This window comes from Calypte anna, chromosome 2 (assembly GCF_003957555.1).
Source record: "Calypte anna isolate BGI_N300 chromosome 2, bCalAnn1_v1.p, whole genome shotgun sequence".
NCBI lineage: Eukaryota > Metazoa > Chordata > Aves > Apodiformes > Trochilidae > Calypte > Calypte anna.
In genome coordinates, this window is record NC_044245.1 from 76,390,908 (window position 1) to 76,418,101 (window position 27,194).

The window sequence follows — 27,194 nt, forward strand, 5'->3', positions numbered from 1 at the left end:
CCTAACCTAGTAGTTTCATCTACTCCTATAATTAAGCTTAGAGCACTTGTAGCTATGCTGAAGCTCTGTTTTGTCTGAAGCTAATATAGTTTCCAGTCTGGCTGGAACTGTCCCCTTTATGTCAGGCTTTTTCTTTACCCTTCTTAGCGCAAAGCATGCTGTCTGGAGACTAGCCTGTTATTTCTGTCTAGCAAAGGCTGATGTTGTTCTTGAATTATACAGCTACCAGCATACACATCCCTAGGGTGAGTAACAGCTCTTTGCAGTACATGTGTAAATATTTACATCTGTTTCCCTCCCACTTGGTAAAGAACTCCGTTTTTGTACAGTACTAACTGCTTTGTATATAGCAATAAAACACATTGTTTAGCTCTTGTTTTTTTGATTGGGTTTTTGGTGGGTTTTTTTTTTTTTGAGGGGGTGTTATGCTTATTTAACAAAAGGCCAAACTAGACACAACATGAATTTTGCAGGGAAATCCTGCTTTCATCCAGTTTCACAGCTGGGCTGACAGATTTATTGTGAGGTGATGGACTTCTTCAAGGTCAGGCAGTGAATCTGTGGTCAAGTAGAACCTCGGGTCCTGCTGACTCCAGCACTTTGTGTAATAATTCCAGTGTGTGGCTTTGTCTTTGCAAATTACTGCAGCACATAAACAAAGCTTATCCTCAGCCCCACACTTAATTTCAATAAACTAATTTTGTGGGAGCTGTCATGCTTATTCAAAAAGGGGTTGATTGGTATTGATAGGCTCAGACTTGCCCTCAAAGTCGGGAGGAATTCTGAAAATTATTGCGGTGATCCTTTTTCACTCTTCAAAAAGGTCTAAGTGCTTAAAAGTCCATACTTCATACGAGTAAATGTGTGCATCAGGTACTGCTGCTTTGTGTCCTGTGGAGCTGTAACATGTGCAAATCCTTGTGCATTTGTTAAGCTGAGTAGTGCATAAAAGCAAATGGCAAAAGTGAGGAGCTCGAAGCACTTAATCATTTGGAAAACTCACCGCAGGTTTGGGCTGGTGTCTGACTGTGTTGCAGTCGGTCAGGGTGAGGTATAGCAGCACCTGGGGCTCCTTCAGCCAGCCCTGGCATCAGCTCTGCTTGTGAGGAGAGAGTTCCTCCTTGGCATTTTCCTTCAAGGGAACATGCCTTATGGCATATGTGTTGTCAGAGGGGCTGGCTCTTGCTCCTGTGGTCTTGCAGGAAGCAGGTTCCTTAACTTGAGAGAGAATATCAGGGTATTTGTACTCCATATTTTAACCTTTTCCAGTGTTCTGGTGGATGGCAGGTTCTGGCTGTTCCCTTCAGCTGAGGACACACTGCAGGATACTTGGTGGCTGAGACAGAAATTAGTTTGCACTATCTGCTAATTTCCAGTTGTGAAACTGAAGTGATCTGCATTTTTGTTACAGAACAAAACTAACAGTTTACCCGTTGAAAAACATTTAGTGAGCATAGGCTTGCCAGCAGCAGAATATCCAGCAACATTGTTCTGGCGTGTCTACTGAGTTTGGAGTTCCTCGAAGTGGTGTGACTTCCATGATTTGTCAGCACTGCTTCCAGCTTCCTTCCACATTCTCATTTCTGCTGCTTTGCCTGACTTCAGAACTGGATGTCCCTGTCTGTATGTGCAAGATTTCAGGAATATAATCTGTAAGATTTAGCAATGAAATTATTTTTAGCTGGTATTTTTTTTCTTCTTTCTCAGCAAGCCATTAATTTGAGCAAGCATGTGCTTTAATTTAATTTTCTCATCTATTCACATCTATTTCTAACTTCCTTTTGTTATGCATTGACTGCAGTATTCCTGATTCCTGGGGTGCTTCTTTCCAAAAATTTTTTTTCCCTCTACATATGGATGCAAATGAATGTATCAGTTTCACTTATTTTAAAATAACTGACTTCTGGCCATCGTTTGAATTACTCTTGTCAGTTGTGTCTGCAAGCAGAAGTTACAGCATGTCAGGAGAGCAAGGTATGCTCTCACTATCTATCAGATGCAAGTCAAAATAAAATTACTAGCTTTATGCATTTAATAGTAAATTAATAGAGATCTTATCAGTTGTTAGAGATGTATATTGCTAAGCTCAGCTGAAAACTTGATGTGTGGTAGGAAATCAAGCTAATACTTGCTCCATCCGTTAAAAGAAGCAAGCACAGCAAGAGGCCAGGATAATGAGATGAGTATGAAGTGAGCAATGAATTTTACTATTAGACATAGTTCTGAAAGCTCATTATTGAACTTTGTGAAGAGGCTGGGACAAAAAGCCAGCTCTTACTGTTGGAGTATACATGAACTTTCTTTTAAAAGATTTGAATCTGTTACAGGTATTTTGAACTACACAGTAGTGCTAAGTGTCTGAGTTTTGGTCTCTGAGCTCATGGAAAACTTTGTTTCTGGCACTAAAAATGTAATAATAAAAGGTCTGTCTTTCACTTCTTGCTTTGTGTTTTAAAAGCGGTCTGCAGGTCAAAAAGAAAAAACTATCTGAACCAGTCCTAGACTGCGGTCTTTGCTTTTATGTTCTGCTTGAGAAATACTGCAACTTTTCTTATTGTAAATTAGCAGATTCAGGACTAAATGATAGGAGTATAAGCATCTATCTTAATAGAAAATACTAACAAATGCCCCCCAGTACAAATTGAGAGAAACTTTTGAGCTCCTGGTACTTTTAGCATCCATATGTGCAGCAATACCTGGTGCAGTACTTGTGCTGTGTTGCCATGTGTATGTGATGGGTTTAGCCAGACTCCTTCTACCACCCCTGAATATTGGATTGAGGCTGGGGTTAGTGGGGTTGAGCATCCAGCTGAGGTGAAAGTTGGGTATCTGATGTGTGGATGCTGGAGTAGCCAAAATCTGCACTCCTGACAGCCTCTACCCACTGGAAATAAACACTTGCTGATCTCAATGTCCTTCTTCATGGTGTGATAGGACAGTGGTTGTGGGGAGCATTTGCTTGAACTTGTCTCAGCAGTGTTATCTTTTGAAATCTTGAACCAGAGATGGCAACAGCTTACTGACATTTAAAGCTCCGTTGCATTTTTGGGAGCCTGTCCCATGCCTTTCCTCCGTGGTAGATTGCTGTGTGCATGCCTTGATAGCTTAGACCTTGAAATCTCCCTCCCCTGAAGACAGCATCCCTCTCGAAGCATCTGCCTTGTAGTGCTGTATGCTTCAGGGGGATGACCCCTCTGATGGTTCAAAGTATCTTTCAGATCACCAGGTTGATGAGGCTTTGCATGCTGATGAGACTTTGCATCTTAGGTCATATTTTGGCACCACTGTTTAGAGAGCTTGTCTTTCTCACCAGATCAGATAGGTAACTGCCTGCCCTTGTTATTGGTCCTTTGCAGAGGATCTTCATGTTTGAGGGAAAGAGATCTGTTCTTTGATTCTCTGATGAAATGACAGCCATTGCCGAATGCAAGTACCTCCTGTGGAGGGATGTTTTACAGAAAAACTGCTGAACACTGGATGCATGCCTGAAGAAATCTGTAAGCCAAACTGTGTCTGTGTAAGTTTTAGCTACAATGGTTCTGACACTATTGTTCTATTTTGATACAACTGTCCCCCCATGCCCCTTTTCTTCCTAGGAGTTTTGTCTTTCACTTTCTGGGAAGTGGTTTGTGCAAAGTCAAAATAAAAATACCCATGTGGGCACTGCTAGCCCTGCAATTTCAGCTGATGCAGCAGAGTGGTTAAACTGCAGTGGTGTAGTTGTATCAGTAGAAAGACATGCTTGTAGTTAAATGCTGAATTTTGTGGGGGCAAAGCCATTCTCAGTTCCCTTGAAACTGAGCAGAAAAATCCTGTTTAGGTCCCAGGACCCCAGCCTGCCTTCAACACATTTGTGTTTCAGATGTGGAAAAGGGCCAAGTGATGCCAGTGACAACCAAAGCAACTTTGTTGGGAAGGGTGTGACTTCAGTTTCTGGTGCTGTAGTAGACTGTAAGACCTTTGGGCAGCTGGAGCCCAGAGCACCAAGGGAATTGTTTTTCAGTTTTATTACCTTTGTGAGTATTTTTATTGCGTTGAACAGTGCCTCAGGGGGCCTGGAAAAAGATTTTGGCAGACATTGTAGGATTTCCCGGCTGAGGGGCCAGCCTGCTAAAGCTAAAACAGGTTACCCCCAGTAGCACTGTTAGTAAAGAAAATTCACCCAGAAGTACAGTTGGTGTAATCCTGCTGAGGTCTAGGGCCTCTGCTAGGAAAACCTCTTGTCTTCATGATTCACAGGGCTTCATCAGCAGGATCTAGTGCAGATGTGTCTTAATGGGAAAAGCCTCTCATGTCCCAAAGAGTATTTCTTTAGAGATCGGCACTCACTTGTGCTCTGTCAGCAACCCAATAATATCTGACTGCTGGAGTTACCTTGCTCTGAGTTGCAGCAGGCAGAGAATCAAAATGAGTGCTTTTCAACTTGGTTATCTGCCTTAATCTAATTGACAAGGTTGTGTGCTTGGTGTGTTCTTGCTTTGACTTGTCCTCTCCAGAAGTGCATCCTGGTAGTCTGGTGGTAAACCTTCCCCTCACCAACAGGGATCCTTGGGATGCATGCACTGTGTTTCCATACCTGGGAATGTGATGTGATGCTGATGGACACAGTCTTATGGTGGAGTGGGAATACTCAATTTCTGTGCAGTGTCTGCTAAAGGTACCTATTTTAGTCTTGGGCAGATCAGTTAAATAAAAATCTATTAATAATAGTAAGAGAAATAAGGCACTAATTTAGATGATGATGGGAACCTGCATGGCTCACTAAGTTTCTTCCTATCTGTGTGTAGTATTTCATTGTAAGAATTTGTGCGTGACTTTCAGCACCTGAGTTTGAGACTGCCTTCTCTTTCTCTTTTACACGTTAAATACTTTATACACGTTTGTTTTACAGTGTAAGAAACTTGCTTTTAGTGCTGATGCGTGTTTTGATGATGAAAGAGCTTGCGATGCTAATGTTAAGGCTTTTTCTTGTAGGATCACAGCATTTTTCATATTTTGCAGTTGCCTCAGAGTCAGTCGTTAGTTATGAGTCACCTAGTGGTGAGTCAGCTCACTACTGCATGACTGCTTGGTCATGTCATCTTACTACTTTTTTTACAGTTTGTTGAGGTGATGGGACTGCAGCTCTGAAGTCAATGAGCACTGTTGCTTTCTTGCTAATGGGAAGTATGATCCTCTGCTGGACTGGCTTGCTTTGCCTTGGTTCCATGCCTTCAGGTGGTCTTTAGGGCAATAAATTACTCCAAGTGAAATACCAATTGAAGATGCTTGTGCACAGAGGACACACTAATGTGATGCACATTTTTTGTGCATTTTGTTGACTTACTTTCACCTTTTTGTCCTAGCTGTGGCATGCATAACCATTTATTTGGAGGCACAAGTCAAATCCAGAGGATTTGAGTTTTAAGAGGAGATTATGTCTTAGAATCCACATGTGCTGCACATGTTGGTATAATGAGAGCCAGGCGTGCACTACTATGTCCACAGGTGCACTTTGCTCATTGGCAGCTTCTTCAGTCATCTTTCTTTACTGGCAAGGATGGGATTCTGTGGTTGCTTTGATATTAAGCAGAACTGCAGTCCTGTGGCCACCCTCAATCTTGGGCATGAGACTGTACCTCTATACCGCCAGCTGTGTATGCCTGTGCAGCTATGCCCATCCTGGGTTGCTTTCCAGACCACTGGTATTGGCTTTCCCTGCACGTGGTGTGTTATGGGTACCACTGGCTTAATGGCTTTGGGATGAAGACCAATGAGACTGGGTACCACATGAAACAGTGCTAAACCCAGGCTTCTAAAACTCAGTGGAACAAGAGTCAAGAGCCATCAGTCTTGTATAAGAAATGTGCATGCCTGTGGAAAAGTTTCTATTGTTAGTTTAAATTAATATTGTGCATAACAAGAGACAATATCCCAACAGATGGAAGTAAATTCAAGATTTTATAGGGGGAAGGAAAGAGATTTATAGTATTTCAGGGCTGAGACTTTGTTAAATAGAATTTCAATCCAGATATGTCTCTTCTGTGTTAAACAGCTGCTCAGATTAAAAGATGGTAGTGGTTTCTCTAACAGTCCTTGCCTGTAAGATTGAAACGTGCCCTTGTTTCTAGAAATTTTTTATTTAATCTGCCAGGCTGAAGATACATGTAACAAAAAACGTTCCATCCTTAGAGCAGGAGAGAGTTTATGCATAGAACTAAGTCACTTGATTTGGACAAGAAAAATACACTCATTAGCTTGTAAGGTATGTGGGTAGAATCACTCAATTTTTTTTCATCCCTTGCAGCAGAAATTGCTGCTCTCACTTTGAAATGAGGAAGAATTAAACAGAAGTCCTTGCTCACCTTACATTCCACCAGAAATCTTAATGAACAGCATACTGACCTTTACAGACTACTTGAAATTTACAGTGAATTCTATTGAATAGGGGGATAGGGGCTGGGGTGTGAAGTGAGGCAATCTGAACACTCTCCAGTGTTCAGCTGTGTGGGGCATCAGGACTCAAAGTATTGTGGGTTTATTTCCCATCCATTCAGTTCTGTCCCAGGTGACATGCTGGTTTATTCCTTGCTCTCTGATGTTGCTTCCCATTAAGGCCTATGTGCTTTAAGTGCCTGCAATGATAAGAACAACTAGCTGGTATGCTAACAGGAGGACTGCACCCTTGAAAAGATTGTTCATGTAATAAGCTGAGCGTGTTTTGGGTGGTGAGAGGGGTCACATCCGTAGGGGAAGAGAACTTGGTTTTGATACGGGAAAAGACAGCCTTTTGTCATTTGCAGGAAGGCATTTCGCGCTAATCTCTAAAGCTGAGTTTTAAGTCATGGTATTTATCAGAAAAGACAGTAGAAAAAACCTGTTTGGATTGTTGAGGGTATCCTGGGGAGGTAACTAGAGGGCAATGCTATTTCCTAATACACAAGACGGTCATGTCCATGTATCTCTCTCTAACCTTTCCTCTCATGCAAGCAGTTAGAAAAGGTGGTCCAATTTTAATCTGCTTCTTCTAATTTTTGTTTAGTAAAATGTCAGGTAATCTCTCTGTATATCCTGTTGAACTTCTGTCTAACCTTCATATTAAAAAATGTAGGCTAGGGCTTTTACAGCTTCATGTGCTTGAGGTTTGCCAATGCAATCTCAAAAAGAAACAAGGGTATTCTTAAAAAGACAGAAGAATGTTGGGCAGGGGGAAGCAGTGCTGGGGAAAAAAGATGCTGTGAATTTTTCCTTGCTAGTATCATGGGAGCTAGTTGCATTTGGGCTTCTCCAACATACTTGCACATGCTATCTGGTAAGTGTGGTTTTCAAACGTAAGCACAGGCTAGCTGTGGAAAATTAAATTGCACACACAAGTTTTAATAAGCGGGCTACCTTCTTAGGTGTTAAATCTGCTCTTTCACTTCTTGCAAGGCAGTAGGTTGCTCACTCAATTGCAAACCAGACAGTTTATATGCTGATTTTATGGGAGTGACTTGCAGAACAGTCTGTCAAACTTTTGCAGACAAAACCAACTCAGTTATGTTAGTGACATATAATGCCCTTTCTTGCACGTGTAAAAGTGATGTTGGTGCCAAAGACTTAGGACTTACGACATGACTTTGGAAGGTGTTTCATCTCTTGACCACTCCATCTGCCCATACCTGTTGATTCATGCCCTGCAGAGACTGATGGGTCTTGTTTTCTGAGCAAATTTTAGTAGCACCACTTAGTTTTATTTTTCTTAAAGGTCTAGTACAGGAGTATGACCCAGACTGGGCATATTCATATAGTGTGCATTTTTTTATAGATATATTAAAAAAAATGGCAGCTTCAAGATTTCATACTTTACATCTACAGGTAAAGTGCATTCACTACATTCACAAGTGCAATGAAAACAGATTCTTACCCGCACATTAACAGAAAACAAACACTAATACATAGAGTATTATCTCTAAGCATTTGAAAAGGGGAACTTGTGGTAGGTCTGAGACAGGTAGAAGAAAAGCTTTTAAGCCAATCTGTGAATCTCTTATGGTTCTTGAGGCTGTTATATTCTTGGTCCTTATAACAGAACCAAGCAAAAGAATACAATATTGGTTTTCCTCAAACCAGACATATTAAAAAGCAGTAGTGTTTTTATATTTGTACTTCAGTATCTCTAAGAGGTCTTTCCATTTTTGTGCCAGACACTGTAAAATTTTATAGCAAAGAGGTAGCTGTTTTCTGAAAAAGCTTTCAAAGAAGGAGCCCACTTTGGTATACCTAACAATGAATACTTTATTTGAGTAATAATAAAATTTCCTAGTGTATGTTTGAGAAACCTAAGTAATTAGTGCCTGTAATCAGTCTGACTAATGGTCTTGTTGAGTGCAAATTAAAAGACAAGGGTGGTATGCTGCTTGTAACTAAATAGTACCCCTATTTCCCAATATAAACTTAAAAATTTCAGACTTGGGATAAGTATGCATACAGGCCCACTGCTGTATTTTCTTACAAATTACAGTTGCATGTGGGCTTGCAGTCCAGACAAATACAATAAAATAGAGGTTTATTATTTTAATTTATTAGAGCTGTCTTCTTTTATTTTTTTTTTCTTTTTTTCTTTTCTTCTTTTTTCTTTTTTTTTTTTTTTTTTTTTTTTTCTTTTCTTTTTTCTTTTTCTTTTTTCTTTTTTTCTTTTTTTTTTCTTTTTTTTTTTTCTCTTGTTACACTTTCTTTTCTCTTCACCATGGTTTCATGATGCTGGAAACATTGTGGGATATCCATTTAATTTTGTTAACCTTGAACCGGTGTAGTTCTTGGGCGGGAGGGTCTGGAAGACTTCAACTGTGTGATGTGACCCTCATAGAAGTAAACAGAGAACAAAAAACGTAGCTACAACAGGAAAACCTGAAGGTATCATAAATGAACTATCAGGGTCTCCTCTGACCCAGTGCAAGCTGGCATGGGGCTGCAGGGCCAGGGGATCTTTGCTGACAGGAGGTGTTGGGGTCTTAGGGTGGGGATTTGGGTTTGAGGATTGTCATGAAAAACCCTCACCCGCCTTGGCTGCTATCTGGTGATGCGTGCAGCTCCATTCCATGCTTGTCCAAACCTGTTTTGTTCATTCTTGTATCAAGCTCTCCCCCTCTTGCAGTTAACATTGCTGGGGGTATAGTCAGTCCAAATTACACCAATTTAATAAGTTTCAGATTGCCTTGCTGACGACAGTTGTGACTCCGTGGTAGTTCAGCCTTGTTGGTGAGTGCCTTGTTGAGAATGTCGTGAAAATGTGAGAGCCCCAAGTGTCTGGAAACTTTATTAACTTCTGGTTTATGCCACAGCTAGGAAAACAAACAAACAAACAAAAAACAAAAGGCAAAAAAAGCAAAGCTTCATTGGCTTTTTAGGAGGACTGTGGGGTCAAAAGAGAGTGAAACAAGACCTGGCTGATGCAGACTGATGTGCGTAGCAATACTGACCAGCAGCACTTTTCCTGTTGCTGCTGATGGTTGTCTGCTGGAGCCTGCTGCTGTGGCCTAACCACACTACTTCTTGGAGGAAAGCAAGAATCTAAGGGCAAAGTACACTCTGTAAGACCTTAAATTAAGGCAGCCTTGTGCTTTTTGAAAGCAGTGGGGTTTATGCTGATTTTTTTTTTCTTTTTTAGTGAAACCTCCTCAAAATATATATTTAAAAGCCTCTATTTTTTTTTTCTCACTGTACAGAAATTCAGAATTATTCCAGCTTCTCTCTCCCTTTCCCCACCTTTTACCCGTCATCTACTATTTCTGCCAAGTAGTCTGAGAGACAGTAACAGCAGAGGGACTCTTGTCTCTCCTGGGACCACACCATTCAGTGTCCCATGGTTGTCTCCTGTCAGGGTCCCTTGCTCATTCCCTTTGCAGACACAGAGCCCTTTGTCACAGTCAGCGCATGTGAGACTGGTGCTCTTTGGGAGGAATTATTCCAGAATTATTATTTCTGAGGATTTGCAGACTTGGACAGCTGTCCATGCAGTAAATCATACTCTGTAAGGTTCCTTTCTAGAACACAGATGAAAAATCTGATTTACTGTCAGCACCCCATCTTCTGGGGGAAACAGGAGTGTGAGGCACCTCAGGTTCCCACAGAACATGCTGTGTAGAGCAGTGTATCACTTCCTGACCACAGAGCCTAAACACTATGGACCAAGGTGTTGCAGTTCAGTATCCCAGTCTCCAAGAAGATGGGCTCACTGCAGGGCAGAGCTGAAGCTGTGCTGCTGCTCTTCATCTCTCTGGCACAGTGACAAAGCCAGTGCACCCTTCCAGGGTGCGGCATGAAGCCAGAGGGCCTCCTTGTCCCATTTTGGCACTGCCTGGTGCTGAAATGAGCTTTACTTCTGGGTCCAGGGAGATCATCAGTGATCAGCAATTCAGTCCTCCCCTACACACAGACTGGTTCTACAGACAGGCTCTCCTCTGTCTCTGGACCGCATGTATGCGGGTCCTGGTTCATGTGCTTTGCTCAGAAAAAACTACTTGCCCTATATGGAGCCAGCCTAAACTATGAAATAGTTTAAACATCTACTGTCACCAAGACTGTACTCCTGTTGACAATGCTTATACAGGTTTCATGTGCCACATACATGGCACTGGCCAGTTCTGAGTGTGAATAAAAGAACTGTGCCTATTTTTTTTTTGTTCAGCAGTATTTCTGTGTTAGCAAAAAAAAATTCTGATATTTGGAGTGCATGCTTGGGTGGGGAAACAATGTTGATGTGTGATCCAGCCCTAACTTGGGTAGGTTGAAAGGCCTTGGACACCTTCTAGGGTCTGATCTGTTGCTGCCTGCCCTACAGTCACCTCTGTATGTCAGAACCAAGCATGTAGGTAAGGAAGGGGTCACCCCTTCCCTCTGTTGAGTAAGGGCATTTTCCACTTATCTTCAATCAGAGCTGCAATGCTGAAAGGCTGATGAATTGTTTTAGGATCGGCATGCATAATAGAAGTAAACTTTTAAAGAGCAGAGCCTTGTGAACAACTTGACATAGAAACTGTACTGTATGTTGAAGTTCAGGGAGAATCCCTTCTATTCTGTGTTCACCTATCCGTGACTGTACTTTGAACATTGTTGTGTGTCTTATGTGTCATTATATACATATTTGTTTTCATTGATAGTTGTCTGTAGGAGCTTGCTGTATTCAAGGCTTGAGTTCTTTCCCTTTCTACCCTCCATCTCCTCTGTAAGTTACCATAATACACCTACAGTTTTGGGGGAAGGGTAGTTCAATAGACTGTTTACCTTATTAAAGGGCTGCTTTGTTGAAGAAGCTTTGAGCTGTGAATAAAATACTTCTTTGGCTGGTTTGGTAGCACTATGGCTATGTCAAAGCCTCATACCACAGGCACCCTGCAAAAAAAAAAAAAAAAAATATATGATAGTACACATGTAAATGCTGGCTTAATAAAAAGTCCCTGTGATCCCTTTAAAAAAAAAAAAAAAGGCATAAGCATGGCAGTGATGTTCAAACTAGGGTTTTTGCACAGCATCAGGATCACTTGTAACCCAGTTCCTGGTTTCTGGGTCAGAACATTGGTAAGTAGTGACAGGGCTGTGGGTGGGAGCATGGTGTGCAGGTTGCCAGTAAAGGGAGGGGTTTTGGCCTGTTTTTACAAGACAATTAGTAAAACTGTAGAAATGCTATTTTGTGATATTATAGCAGGAAAAATATTAAAAGTTAGTTTAAAAAGAGTATAAAGGGACTCTGGCTTTTGTTGTCTGATAAAATGTGTAGTTCATGCTTCAGTTCTGATTTGCACTTTTGGGAACTCTTAATACTCAGATTTTTGTAACATAAAAAAAAATAACATAAAACTGTTTATTTTGTATTTCTTAAGCAAGCAGAGACTCCTATATGGATTTCACCAGTGTTGCATCAAAATTATCTTGAAAATTAGTCTCTTAAAGATAATTTCAGAGCGCTATGAGTTCACTCTTACGTTAACCTTCTGTCTGTTCTGAAGCTTTTGCTTATTCTGTTTCTCCAGAAATCTGTCAATACATAAAGATCTAAAAGGTATGCGTTAAGGCAGGAACATCCTACTGAAGCAGACACATTGCTGTTATGAACAAAAAGCTGTTTCATTAAAAAGTGATTTGAGTACAATTGAGTATTGTTGTTATGAGGTGTGCAGTATTTGCACTGAGAAACCACGCCAAGGCTTAGAGAAATGAAAAGAAAACGGAAACACTTAATTTATGACAGTTCTACAGTTAAATGTTGTCAAGAAATCTGAAAGCTGAGATTATGTGTATATAAACTTTTTTTGTGCATGTTGTCATGTCTCTAACTATCAAACAGCTTTAGAAATGCATTGGGAATTTTTGCCTTGAGCACTGAGTTCAAGAATAACACCTGCCAGTGTCCTCTTCTCACTGTGAGCAAGGTGTAAACCTGCATCCTCTGGCTGTGGGCAACAAAAGTCAAGGGGCTGGCAGGAAGAAAGAAGGAAACCCAAACCCTGTGCTGTCTCATAGTGTTGAAATTTGACAGAAAGACCGTTTTGGTGTAATAAGAACCATCCTGGCTATTTTCTTTATCTTTCCTCCCAACCCTCTGCAGCAGCCTTGCTGAGGGAGCACCCTAGTCCAACAGCTGTGGTCCTCCTTCTCTGGAGAGACCAAAGGGAGCAGGTCTCTGCAGGGCTTTTTTTTAGCATACCAGGAGTCCTTGTTCAGAGTATTGCCTTTTCCTGTGTGCCTTTGTTTGGAACAGGACTTGCTTTGCAGGGATGGCCCATCAGAGTACCAGCACTGCCTGGGATTTCATTAGTGTGGTGCTGCACATGGTCTGCTCCTATTTGAGACTTGGAGGCAGTTCAGTCAGCTGCCTACAGGGCTTTTTTCTTTTTTTTTTTTTTCCTTCTTTATTAGGAAAAAAAAAAAAAGACCTATTGAGATTAATTGCTTTTGCCTTAAAAAAAGCTGGTATAATTTGTTGGCTGCTTATTGAACAGAGTTGTTCCATTTCTCAATAGTGGGGCATTTTATTCAAATTCAGACTTCTTCATTCAGTTGCAAATAGTCATTGTTTATCTCATATGAATCATTGAATAAATATGAGTTTCAAATTGAGAGTTTCACTTGAGGTCTAACTGATGTTAACAATCAAGCTAATGCTTTCAGTGCCTGGCATCATCCATAGGTGCACTTTCTTTTGTGCAGGAAATGATGGATAGTGAGGGTTTGGAGGGTTTAGTTTTTTGTGGGGGTCTTTGTTTGGTTGGTTGTGTTGTGGTTTGTTTTGTTTTGGTTTTTTTTTTTTGTTTTGTTTTGTTTTTGGGGGTTTTTTTGATTTTTTGAGGGTAGGGTTGCTTAGTGTTTTGGTCTTTATTCTGTGAACAGGAAACCATCAGTTTTGACCCCTTTGTCTTTGGGGCTTATTAAGGCTGTTCACATTAAAAGCAAAAGGAGTATTGCTATTATATCTGCTTACTAAGTGCTGTTTACAGTATCATTGACCTGGGGGTGTCTTTAGTGGAGTGTCCCAATCAAGACAGAGGATTGAACCCCTGGAGATCATGGGCCCAGATGTTTTTCTGTTCATTGGCTGCGTGCTGGGATCTTCTCTCCACATCATTTCCGAGTGCTGTGCAAATCTGGGGCCTCTTCCCTGGCTTGCTGTGCAGTCAAAGCTGGCTTCCAGTTGAGATCCTCCTGCCTTGCAGGGAGATGAAGACTGTGGAATGTCTCCAGTGTCCTGCCCTTGGACTGTGCAGCTGAACTCCCCTCCCTGGAAGTGTTCAAGGCCAGGATGGATGGGACTTTGAGCAACCTGGCCTAGTAGGAGGTGTCCCTGCCCATGCCGGGGGGTTGGGTTGGAGTCTTTAACATCCCTTCCAACCCAAACCATTCTATGTTTCGATGAATCCCTCCACTTACTGGTTTTGGAGAGAAAGGAGGACTTTTCCATGGAAAAGCAAGTGGTGGTGACATGCCAGAAGTGTATCGTCGTTTCTGCCGTGCCAGTGTCATGGTATTTGTAGGTGGATGGACTTCTTAAAAACTGAGCCTTGCATTGTATTTATTTGTTTCATAACCACATGTTATACAAGGTTGCTTGCAAAGAAAGCTAAATTAAAGATCCACTTTTTTTTTTTTGTGAGAATTAGCATGAAATGCCTAGAGGCCTACTATAGTGTAAAATAAGTAAAAGTGGTGCGTTTAATTTGAATTAAATTTCTTTATTGTCTGTGTAGTCAAGCCCAATTGAAGGGTCATAAGCACTGAACCTGTAATTGGAAGCTTGTTTGTACTTGATGATAGAGCTTGTCTACAAATGCAAAGAGGTTGGTGTATGGGATAAACTGCCTTGAAATAGGCATTAGGTTTGAAGTCTTGATCAGACAAGCTTATTGACAGTGGTCAGCACATAGGGTAACAACAAAGAGGAATGATTTAGTGGGTTTGCTGAGCTTTGCTGCAGTGATGACTGGGATTGCCATTCTGGCAGCATGCTTCCCCACATAGTGGAGCTTAGAGGGATATTCTGTGTGGGTGCAATAATCTGAAGGCTGTAGTAGGAAAGCTTTTCTAAGGAGGTTCTGCAAGCCATCACTGCTGCTGTCCCCACTGGAGGCTGGGGAGAGGGTAGGGGAGGGTGTCTGGGTGCCTTAGGACCGGTTGGTGCCAACTTGGACCTGGGAGCAGCTCCTGAGCCATCTGTCTCAGACCCTGGCAAGTCTGAGAGGTCTTATGAAAAGAGGACTGTGAGGGAGGGTTTGGAAGAGGCTTGATTGATAGGAGAAGGGACAAAGACTTAAAACGTCTGGAACTGAAGTGAGGAGGGGACAAAACAGGGTCTTGCGGGTTGTGGGTTACTCAATTGCTTTGGTAAGCCCAGTAATGTGTGAAGTGGACATTTAAACATCTTGTATTAAAGGTAAAGATTAACATCTAACTGGGAAGGAAGGCTGATGGGAGTGATTCCCAGAGTAAATGGGGAGAAGTTTTACAAAGTGGGTGGGAAATAAGCTGAAAGTCCATTGATGTGTTTATGGGATATTTGCTTCAAGAAAAAGCCAGTGTAAGTCGCAGCAGTAACGGTATCAGTTTAGTTGGTACTATTTTTTTTCTTGACATCAATACGTCTCCTACATGAAATTATTTCAGTTTCTTCCGCATTTTAATAGATACAAAGCTTCATTGTGGTTTTTGCTGTTGCTTTCAAAAAGATTAAATTATATTGCATCAAAGCAAGCCTTGGGCCCTGGTACATCTTGTTGTCTGAGTGATTGTTTGGGGACAAAGGAATGGATGTCTAAGGCCAACTGTAACAGTTGTAACTAGTAAATTATCAGACCAAAACATTACTTGAGTCACACTCTTGTCACAATTAACCGTGGAATTTAAAATGTCAGTAGTTTAACATTTGGTCTTAAATTGCTTTTGATTTATAAGAGAGTCTCCTTGTCCTGTATTTTTAAGTACCTACTTAGACAGTTGATCTCTCGAGGAAAAAAGAGTGAATTACTACATTTTTGTTTTTGTTTTTAATCCCTGGGTCCTTCAGCTTGTCGTGATTTATTTTTTCTCCCTAGAATGCTGCATTCCACAGCTTGTAATGTGAGCCCAAGGCCTCTTTTTTTCTGCTTGAACTTATGTATAAAGGCATTTTGTAAGATTTACTGCATTCTTTTAACTTCTAAACATGAGGGAAACACAAATGATGATCCTCAGTTGAGACCAACAGCAGAGAATGAAAAAAAAAAAAAGATATTTCTAAGTGGATGTTTCTGAGTATAGTCCTATGTATTTTGCTGGGATATGCTCATCTCTCTGCTGAGGGGTCGGTGACCATAAGCAAAATAGATGCCTTAGAAAACTGAGGGTGCAGATGTCTTCAGTCTGAGCCAAGTCTTCTGGAGTTTCTGTTGACTTGTGTCAATTCTCATGGGCATCACCACAGCAGTTGGGATTAACCCTGTGGAAAAACGTGCGCAGAGCAGCCCTCAGGGCAATGACAAGAAGACTGATGGCTTCAGGTTTTGGGTCATGGTTAGCTTTGTTTCCCAATATTTGCTGGTTGGCCAGGTGCTCGAGTAGTTGGCTCGCTAATTCAGGTATAACTGAAAAGGTTTGGTTGTTTAGTTTGAATCTTCTGCTGTTTTGTTTTGGTTTTTTTTTTTTTAAAGCTGCCTCCCAGGTGACATTTGTAGAATACCACTTTGCTTTCCCCTTCCTATCTTACTGAATTTTATGTTTAAACTGCTGTATTTTACATTATCCCTCTGGTTATATGGATTTGAGCAACTTAAATTAAATTTGGTGCATGCCAAGACTTTGATATTTCTGGTTTTTCCTGTACAAATTATAAAACCATGTCGGTGTGGTACTTCAGAATGTGTTCTAGTGGGCATGGTATTTTTTTCTGGACTAATGTTTGGACTCGGTTATCTTAGAAGTCCCATCACAATTCTGTGAGGGGAGTTTGGTTACTCCTTTTATGTTACCCCTTTTATGTTACCCCTAGCAAAAACCCCTCTTGATTTATTGCACCACCAGCAACAGGGACATGCTAAGATGTGCGATGCAGGACATGGCATGGGCTCAGACACTGCCACATCTGACATGTTCTACCCATGGTGAAGCTGATGGTGTGTGGCCAGCTGTGCCAATGTGATGAGCAATAGCTGTGAGGGATGGCCTGTCTTGAGGCCATGGGTAGACCTCTCATTTCCACCCAGGGGCAGCAGCAGTGAGGAGACAGTGCCTCTACTCTCTGTTCTAATCTCAATCTCAATTTTCAGATTGAAGAAAAACACCTGAGCCTGCACTAGGAGTTATGTTTGGGAGTAATGAAGAATCCAGGTCACTATATAGAAGGGGCTGTTTTAAAAATCTTGCAGTATGAATATTTTTCAGTACACATCTTGTGTGTTTTCAGAGAGCAAATTCAGTAACAATCAAGATTGGGTCAGGGCTTTCAAAATGCAGACAAACCTATTTCTGACTCTGAATAAAAATCACAAGGAAATATCGCTAAAGTGATGAAGATCCAGCCATCAGTCAAATAGAGAACTGTTGATTAGTAAAGTGCTAGAAGAATTTCTGCCTTCTTCCCATCCAATGCTGATGGTCATTAGCATCAGACAAAAACCCAGCAGCTTGTGAAAAGCACCCTGAGAGATTTAGTTGTGTGGTGGTTCCATGCAGACTGGAGAGTCTGAGCATGACTTGCAGTTTATGCAAGAAATGGGGATTGTGGTTTTCTTGATGTGCTTTACCTAAGCACTTAATTCAGCATTTTTTCTAAACTCACTTGACTTAAACGGTTGTGATATCACTTGATACCATTTGACAACCTTATTCAAGAAGGAATTTTTGTCACTTGGCATCATGTCACAAAGTGATACAATGGGAGAGAAAAAGTATGTGTGCCGCCGTCATTGAGACCCCACTCTGACTTTGTTTTCTGGTGTTAATAAATTGTATTACAAATTAAATATTTTTGTCAAAATATAATTTCCATTAGATATTGAGCTTAGGGGTAATTTGCCAGTTCAGAAATTTAATTAGATTTTGGTTTGTGATACTCCCCTTAAATGAAATGCTTGAAAGATTTTTTTTTTTTTTCCTCTTGTGCCAGATAAATTGCACAGGATAAAAATGTCATTTTCAGCATGAAAAAGTGGGGAATATTAAGGTCTTTATCCTTATAATTTTCATGTTCTTTTAAAAGCACCAGGGAAATGAATATAATTGCTGTCATATGTCTCAGACTCCTGATTTGTTGGTGGATTTTTTTCTTTACATGCTCACTAGTCAATTTAAGAGCACATAGTTGTGTAAAATACTAGTTATTCCAAATTACATGACATTAAAAAAAAAGCTTTTTTGAAATAAACGTAAATAACAGACCTGCCTAATAAGTGCTTGTACAGTATGGAGTACAATATTGCATTTCTCATTCTGCTGTTTTTAGGAATAGGTATTACATTTACAAATAGAATCCTAGAATCGGCTGGGTTGGAAGGGACCTCTGAGATCATCACTTGATCCACTACCGCTGCGGTTACCAGACCATGGCACTGAGTGCCACATCAGTCTCTTTTGAACTATCTCCAGGGACGGAGAATCCACTACTTCCCTGGGCAGTCCATTCCAATGTCTGATCACCCTTTTCATAAAGACCTGCTCCAGGACCTCAGTCTCCTTCCTAAACTGGGGGGCCCAGAACTGGACACAGTACTCAAGGTGTGGCCTCACCAGTGCTGAGTACAGGGGCAGAATCACGTCCTTGGACCTGCTGGCCATGCTGTTCCTGATACAGGCCAGGATGCCATTGGCCTTCTTGGCCACCTGGGCACACTGCTGGCTCATGTTCAGCTTCCTGTCAATCCAAACTCCAAGGTCCCTCTCTGTCTGGCTGCTCTCAGCCACTCTGTCCCCAGCCTGGAGCTCCCCATGGGGTTGTTGTGGCCAAAGTGCAGGACCCGGCTGTGTTAAACCTCATCCCATTGGAATCAGCCCAACTCTCCAGCCTGTCCAGGTCCCTCTGCAGAGCCCTCCTGCCTTCCAGCTGATCAACACTTCCCACCAGCTTAGTGTCATCTGCAAATTTGCTGATGATGGACTCAATCCCCTCGTCTAAATCATCAATAAAGATATTAAACAGAACTGGACCCAACACTGATCCCTGGGGAACACCACAGGTGAGCGGCTGCCAATTGAATCAGCACCGTTCAGCACCACTCTCTGGGCCCAGCCTTCCAGCCAGTTCCCAATCCAGCACAGAGTGCCCCTAAAATTAGGTAAAATAGTAAAATAGGTAAAATTATATATCGTCTTAGGCTTAGTTTGAGGTTTAGGGGTTGTTGCCTTTCCAAATAGAGCCCCATATGAAGTGATTGATTTGGGTTTATGATGCTCCACCATTTTGGAACAAACCCATGTCAACCATTGAAAACCTTTTTACATAGAGTTCATCTGCATGGTCTCAGTTTGTTCTCCAGCTTCCTACAGTGCATTGGAGAGTGTCTGACTGGCATCTCCTGCATAAAAAGGCACTACCTGCAGCAGTGTTTGGGGATCTGGGTGACACTTCAGACAGCAGCATGAGAGTCTGTGCAATCGATACACTGCAGTCATGCCCCTGTCCTGGACTCTATGACCCCTGTCCCTCCCCTCTAACTTTTTTTCTTTGGTCTAAGGCTTGCGAGATGATGAATTAATTTTCTCTACTTGTCCTTCTTTCTCTTTTGGGTAATATTTTGGCAAAGTCTGAGTGCAGCTTTTACTCTCGGTATCTAGGGCCTCACATTGTGTCCTAAAGCAGGTGTGGCAAGTGCCATAGGTAGCACTGTGGTTGAGCAGATGGACCTTGGTACTGCTGGTATGTTCCCATTTCAGCCAGGCTGAGTAGTTTTGCCCAGTTCTGGGCAGAATACAATGGGGTTGATTATCTTGTAGATTTCTGAACAGGTATGATTCAGGACATAGGGACGTATCATCGAAGTTTTGGAACAGGCAGTCAAAAGCACACCAGAATGGTTTGTTTTCACACTTCCCATGTGCCAACCCATTTTTAATTTTCATTCACATATTCTCTACTTCATTTACCCATCTCTTCAATCTTTCTTTTCTTACTAGAGAAAGAAATCTGTCTCAGCAGCATGTCATTCATTTCTTTTTTTTCCCCTGCAGTCATATTTGCTTTCTTCTTCAAGAATGACAGTAAACATTGCTTCTCAAGCTCTCAGGTGTGGATTCTGCTCTCAACAAGCTGTTGATGTTTGGGTGTCCAATAGTAACTTCCTTATGTGTTATTATCAAACCCCAGAGTGCCTGTTACATCTTTTTCCCATGTTACCCAGGGAACTTGGCAGCATTGGTTCCCTGGTTTTTCAGGTTTCTTTCTCATTTAATTTTAGTTGTGTTCATCATGGCAGTAGTAAGCTATGATAGGGACAGTGGAGCAGTTTTGAAGTGATGTTCTGCTTTCTCACTGAAATACTCGGTGTTGTTAAACTGGATTCTCTGTTTAGTCTTGTATTTCTTGAGATTACTCTTGTTGTTGTTCTTTGCATCATTCCTTCCTATCTTAACCTTTAATTTTCACTTCTGTTATAACTTCTAGCTCTCTTATTTTGTGTGTTCTCTCTTTAAGGTTTAATTTATAGTTTTCCATGTATTCAGCATGTTTGTTATCTTGGACCATTTATATCTCAAGAGGAAAGATGTTTTTGCTGAATTCTCATTTGGGCTTGTCTTAAATGTTTCCTGAATGCTTTGATTGACCTTCCAGAAATGTTGGCAAGAAAATCCTTGAGGGTGGACAGCCTTTGCTCTCTGCTGAGGGGCTCCTCTTGAAGCTCAGGACCTAACTTGTTCATCTTCTTTTTCTGCATACTGACCCCACAGAATGGGTCTTGGTTGCTATTTTGTGAGCATTTCTTCCATGGTCATATTTCATACCATGACCTTCTAATTAGTAATGATAAAGTTCAAGAAAGTTTTTTCATGTCCTTGTCTTAGTGAAGGCGTGAGTCGAGATGAAGTAAAACAAAGCAGGGGTTTTTAGGGCTTGAGCAGCAGGACTACTAGAAGTCCATTTTAAGGAAACAAGGTCTGGGTGGGCATATGATCTTGCTGCCTTGTCTGCTGACTTTGATCTTGTTAGGCGATCTTGGCTAAGTTTTATGGTGTGTTCAGGAAATCGGAAGGATGTGTGGCTCTGGTAAAAATAAACAGTAAGTCCCCGGTGTTGGGGAAGATGCTCTCATCTGGGTGGCAGCCATTGTGACTGATGGGTGTGTTTTCTAGTTGGTCAACATATGGGCATATGGCTGAATCAGGTCATAGAGCCATTTCTTCAGCCAAAAAAGGAGAATGTGTGGAAGAGCTGCAAGAAAAGACAAGTGTTTGAGTGGAAAAAGATGAATCTGCAAAGACCACTGTTGATAGTCCCACCACTCACAAGTCAGTTGTCACATTGTTCTGCTTGGTGGATTTTTGTTAATTCCTTATGTTAATAAAAAAGTGTCGTCATGTAGGTAGTGTTCTGCCTACCCTACTAACCTGTGCATCACTTATCAAAGAGCAGAAATCACAAATGCAAAGATTCTCCTCCTAGAAAGTATGATAGTTTCCTTTCCATGTTCACATGAGTTGCACTCACTGGATATGTGCCACCTTCTTTTGGTTTCCTAATTCTCCTTTTGAGTCTATTAGCTGGTTTTAATTCCAGGCTGGTACATGGCTGCTAAGTTGCTTACTTTTGTAGGATTTGCTCTGCTTAAATCCCTTTAATTTCCAAGTCTTCCAGTGTCTGACATTCTTTATTCTACAATATGATCTTTGTTTTTTTTTCATATTCTTCCTACTAGGGACTGCAGTTTATTACTCTGGAAAAGCAATTACTTCTAATTCTGCTTGCACTCTGTCTTGGAACTGCTAACAGTTTTTTCAGCCCAAAAGTTTTGCTGTCAACTGATGATGTTCAAATTCATTCTTTCTTTTGCAAATGTGCACTGTGTGCCCCTGGATCATGTGCAAGTGGCTGCTTTCTCCATCCTGGACAACATCTATCTACCCTGTACAAATGCTTGTCCTGTCCTCTTGACAGTGGTTTACCACAAAATACATCTCTCAGTGTCTGTCTTTTTCCCACAGTTAGGGACTCTGCTTTGGATGCTCTGAATCTGTAGTAACTTTGTGATGGTTTGCTTGAGTATCCTGTTGATGCCTATGCTGTCTTCTGGCATCTGTTATGAATGTGTTTCTTGGACCTCCTTTCTCTCCCAGCTTTCCCTCAGTACACTGTGTGAGTGACAGCAGTAGTGGATCCAGCATGTAGTACACTCGGAATGGGATTTTAATGAATGAATTTCAGCAGAGTATTTTCCTCCTGTCAGCTGGTAGAGTATCTGAGTACAGAGAGCTTCGATGCAAAGTGCCATCTGCTTTCATCCACTTGTTACTTCAGCTTCTTTTTCTCACTTCTCTCAACAAGAGTGGTAAAATCCCTATTTTCCTCAATAGCCTCCTGTGATGACACAACTATCATTGTTCAGTCTTTTGTTGCCAGGAGCATACATAGTCTTTTATGATGAAATCCTTTGAGAAGGTCTCTCTTCTCAGGTGCTTTGGGTTGGAAGGGATCTTAAAGATTCCAACCCCCCTGCATGGGCAGGGACACCTCCCACTAGACCAAGTTGCCCAAAGCCCCATCCAACCAGACCTTGAACACTTCCATGGATGAGAAAGCCACACCTTCTCTGGGCAATCTGTTTCCAGTGTTTCACCCTGACATTGAAGAATTTCTTCCTAATGTTTAACCTAAATATACCCTTTTCAGCTTGAAACTGTTACCCCTCATGCTATTGCTGTATGCCGTTATAAAATGTCCCTCCTCAGCTTTCCTGTAGGTCCTCTTCAGGTACTGAGAGGCTACTATTAAGGTCTTCTCAGAGCCTCCTCTTCCCTAGGCTTTGTAAATATTATTTCAAGTGGATTTTGGAATGGCATATTTTTTCAATATTCCACATCATTAGAGCATTTACATTAACCCCGTACTTCACTTCCTTACAATGAAGCAGTGTTGTTAACAGGGACTGGTATTGCTTGAATAGTGTTGGCTATGGGATGCAGACGTATGTCTGTAAAGATGAATTGCCAAGATGTAAAGTATAAATGGAAATGGGAAGCTAAATTCCAAAGCTATTGCTTTATAGTCTTTAGCAATGTCATTCGTAAGAGTTTATTTAACTAGTTTGGGAATGTGTATATCTTCTGAGCACATTTGTAATAGTTTTGCAGAAACTATTACAAGTGTTTTCTGACTATTTAAAGTGTGGATTTTTAGGGCTTTTATTGTCTGTTTGGAACAGGCTACAGAAATTAGTCTCAAAAGTACATAAATTAGAAATTGATTGTGCTATTAATTTTAAAACATCTTAAGCACATTGAACTTCACATGCTACTTGTATTAGGAAGACTGAGTGACCTAATCCTGAAAAGAGATTTGAATGGAAACATTTTACTGTATTTCAGATCAAACATATAACTGGGAGCCTGTCAGAGCAATAATTTTCATTTGCTGTTTTACACTGTAAAACATTTCCTTCTAGAGAAATTTGAGCATAAGTGGGATTTACTATAGGGTTTTTTTGTTGGTTGTCTGGTTTTGGATTTTGGGGGAATGATTATTGCTTGGTTTATTTTTCTTCTGATGGAGTCTTAACAGTAGTCCAGTGTGAAATACAATTTCCTTTAAAAAGGAAAACGCCTCAAGTCCTCAGTGCATTATCAATATGTTCTAGTTTCATATTATGCCCATGTACCTGTATCTATCTATTTGGGGCTTCAATTATTTGTCGAAGAGGCTTTAGAAGATAGTATGTCTAGCAGACTAATATGTTTTACAAGTCTTTTCACTGGTAAACTGGATAGAGAATATGAATAGATATGAAAACTCTGTTCTCAAATAGGAGTTTTTGATTGTGTGCACTGATCATAGTTTGATTTTTTTTTTCCCCCTCTCTTTCAGGTATTCACGTATAAACAGAGCACAATCACACATCAAAAAGTAACACCTATGCATCAAACAAGCACAGAGAGCGTGGAAGACATGGCAGCACTCATAGATCTCCATGAAGGCTCCATTATGCACAACTTATTCCAGCGATATCAGCAAGATAAAATCTATGTAAGTTTCTTATAAAATTAAGAAAAATACCCACAGGGAATGTTTCTGAATGCGTAAGGGCTGTGTGTGTTTTGCTGTTCCGTGTTATCTCCCTTCTTAAGGTTCTCTGGTTCTTTGTGTATCTACATAGAGGTGAAGAAACCCTCATCTAGTGACTTCTTGCCAACAATGACAGAAAGAGAAGGTAGCACAGGGTTGGCCAGGTGATCCCTTGGAAAAACTGGGAAACTATAGTGTTCCATATGCTTTCACACTTCCAGTGACAGGGTTGTGTACAGGGCTCTGTTTTTTCTCTTCTCCGTGAGATCTTTTGCCCCAGCTGTACATTCTGTGTGTGTGTGTGTGTGTCTGTGTGTCACCAAGGAGGATTTGGTGGGATTTAACCTGTGACTGATCTGAGATCGCATCAGGCTAAGCTCCAAATCTGGTCAACATCCCCTTTTTTATTGTAGTTGCAGTTGTCAAGCAGAGGAACTGTGCCATGAAATAGAGCTAGATGGAGTTTAGATGTACGAGAACAGGCAGCTTTTTAGCACTTTCAAAAACTAAAATTTAGTCTATATCTACAGAGAATTCTTTTCCTCAGCTCTGTAATGAAGGTTTCTGTGAATAAGTTTACTTGCATTCAAAATATTTTCATTTATCTTGAAGTGATTAGATAGAAATCTTTCCTAAATCTGGAACTACGCTAAATGTGAGAGAGATACAGGGAATAGTAGCGGCCATTACAGATTCTGAAATGTCACATTGCAGTGGTTCAGTGGCTGGTGTTTTGTTTTGTTTTTTAAAATTAATAATTATAGAGTATTAATAATTTTGCTTCAGCTGTCTCCATCCTTGATTTGGCCTTATACATGCTTTATTTTCTAAGCATCATCTATTAAGCTTGGCTTCTTCATTTTTAAATGTGAAAATGTCTTAACATACAAATAAACTTTATCTGTACTTAGAAAGTTTTTATGTGATAAAAACCAAAAATGGGGACAAGGAAATTTTGTGCCTTTGTACCTTTAAAAGCGTTAGTACAGGTAATTCTAAACGTTGAAGTAATTTTCTCTACAAAAGTCTTTATGCATGTCTTTTCTCAAAATGAATGAACTATTTTCCTTTCAGAAAAATCAGTAAACAAAAGTTGAGTAGCATATATGAACAATCTTTCACGTATGTGGGGTGCAAATTTACTTGGTAACAGTTCAGTTTTCCACCAGTGTTAGTAGACTAGAATAGAGTATTCCATGTGAATCAAAATTAAACACATTCTGAGTAATTATGTTTACTTGGATATGGGACACCCAGCCTTTCCCCATTTGAAACACTGTAAAAGGGGATGATTATTTTTTTTATGAGGTGAAGAATTGCATTATTCTAAAGAGACATGTCCTAGCTTATTTCTTAGCTTGTCAGGGCAAGTTTAGGGCATTCTGATCCTTGGTTCTCAGTGTGGTGCATGTTTCTAGACAAACAGGTTTGTGTGCTGTTGCTGATGACAGATCTGCAGTTGCTGCTGAACTCATTGACGCTCATCTGACACTCATTGTCTCCTCAGTTTTGCTAACCTTACTGCTTACCCTTTTGGGTCAAGCTCACCTGAGAAGATTGGAAAAAAAAGATGTGTTTTGAAATGCATAGGAAGGCCTCTCTGGTGTCCTATATGTGTAAGCAGGACCCAATGTAAGAAACATCTTTTCTCTCACCTCATTGTTACCCCACTGAATTTTAACAGGACAGCACTTCAGGAACAGAAACACTGAGAGAAGTCTATCAAATAGTTTGAGTAATTCTATGAAAGCTTGATAAGTATTTGAGCATGTTTTATAGTAGGAGGTATTATCACTGCTAAATAAACCATATCTTTTGGATATGGTTTCTCTTGGTATCTCTTAACTGTGTTGAACGGTTCAACAATACTTTAATGATTGATGTTACTGCTGCACCTAGCCTTTCAGGCCTTTTTTTTTTGTTTTTAAAGTTTTCTTTTGTTAAGGGCATACTTGCAGCAGAACATATTAGGTTCCTGGTAAATGTGTTATGGGACCAGACTAGCTATTGTAAAGGACAAAAGAAACCATTGGAGCTCATGCCAGGAGCAATCAAAACTTTCCAAACTGTACATTTACCTTCTTCAAAAAGTCCTCTCCCGTGGACAGTAGTTGCTTCATCAGAGTAGTGCACATCCTGTCTCGTGTCCCCCTCAGCATCTGGGCTGTATCTGTCCCTTGGGCATTAGGGATAATTGGGAAGCACTGAGCACAAGGGCTGGTCATCTCACTAAAAACTTCTTGCAAGTGGCAATGAAACTGGAAAGCACCTCTATATCTTAATGAAGAGTGAACTGAATTAGAATGTAAGTTCTAACATAACATAAGCTTTGGGGTTTGCTTCTTCACACACTCAAATTTTACAAAGTGCATAAATTATAATGAAAAGTATCTAGAATTTAAAAAATACAAAGGAAACAGTTACTCTCTCAGGAAGAAAATAATATATGCAAATTTTCCATTGTTAGTATGTATGTTTGTCTATGTTGGAGGAAATGTTTCTTCAGCAAATGAACAGTTAAAAAATATCCTGATCTTTGAGATCTGTTTATTCTTCCTTTATTTAATAAGATTTTTGTCTCACATAATCATAGAAGTGTTCCTAAACTCGTCACTACTTCATAATTACTGCTATAAAGATATTTGCTATGGATGTTGAGTTTTGTCACACAAGTCAGTGACTTTCTTTGCTGCTGCCAACAACTTCAACTATAAAGAGTCATCAGAGGATTTTCTATATTTCTTTATGGTTTTTGAGGAGTGGGAAATAGAGATTTATCATACAGACTATGTTCATAATGACAACTGTGCCTGGATCTGTACTTAATGAATTGAGGTTTTTTAGCTGACGCAGTACTGTTATGGGAAAGCTGAATGACAGAAGTTGTATGTGTATGTGTGCAACCATCTTTTTGTATCACTGCCAAGTCTGTTGACATCTGCTCATGATACTTTTTGTTTGAATTTCCATGAAAGAAAAGCACATGTGCTTTTCCTTGTTGGTTTGCAAGAAGCATGGGATGTACATGCCTTTTCTTAATTACTTAAAGGAGGCTCCTGGCAGGTATTTTTGTAGGTTCCTTGATTAATACTGTTTCTAGCTAAGAGCTGGCTTTTGGGCTATCACTCTTTTTGTAGTCCAGCAAAGGAACAGAGTTAGGATGGCAGTGACCATATCTTGCAGGGGTTTCCATTGCTGCTTTTTCACACATTGTATCCCATTTGGAACAACCTGATGTGGGAGGTCCAGCTTCCAGACGTCGGCATAGAAGATTTAATGCCTGTCTTTGCTCAGATTAGCTTGCTCAGATTAGGCTGGTATGTGGCAAAACATGGAAAAATAAACATCAGTGTTAAAAGCAGAAGGTGCCCACTTTTGAAAATGGAGCTTTTTGTGGAGGCAAATGAGGGATTCCATCTCCACAGAAGCAAGGCCAGCACGGGGCACGAGTTGTGGAGAGGGGAAGCGCTGCGGCAGCCGTTCTTGTCACTGTTCAAAGGTGACT

At 40.7% G+C, this 27,194-nt stretch overlaps 1 protein-coding gene across 1 annotated transcript in view; it reads left to right on the top strand.

Annotated features, from left to right (window-relative positions):
- The window catches only part of MYO10 (myosin X), a 154,327-nt gene that overhangs the window by 41,946 nt on the left and 85,187 nt on the right, over positions 1-27,194 (top strand). Inside the window, exon 3 of the mRNA XM_030444837.1 lies at positions 23,492-23,650. Within this exon, the coding sequence (XP_030300697.1) occupies positions 23,492-23,650 (159 nt within the window). The remainder of the gene's footprint in view (positions 1-23,491; positions 23,651-27,194) is intronic.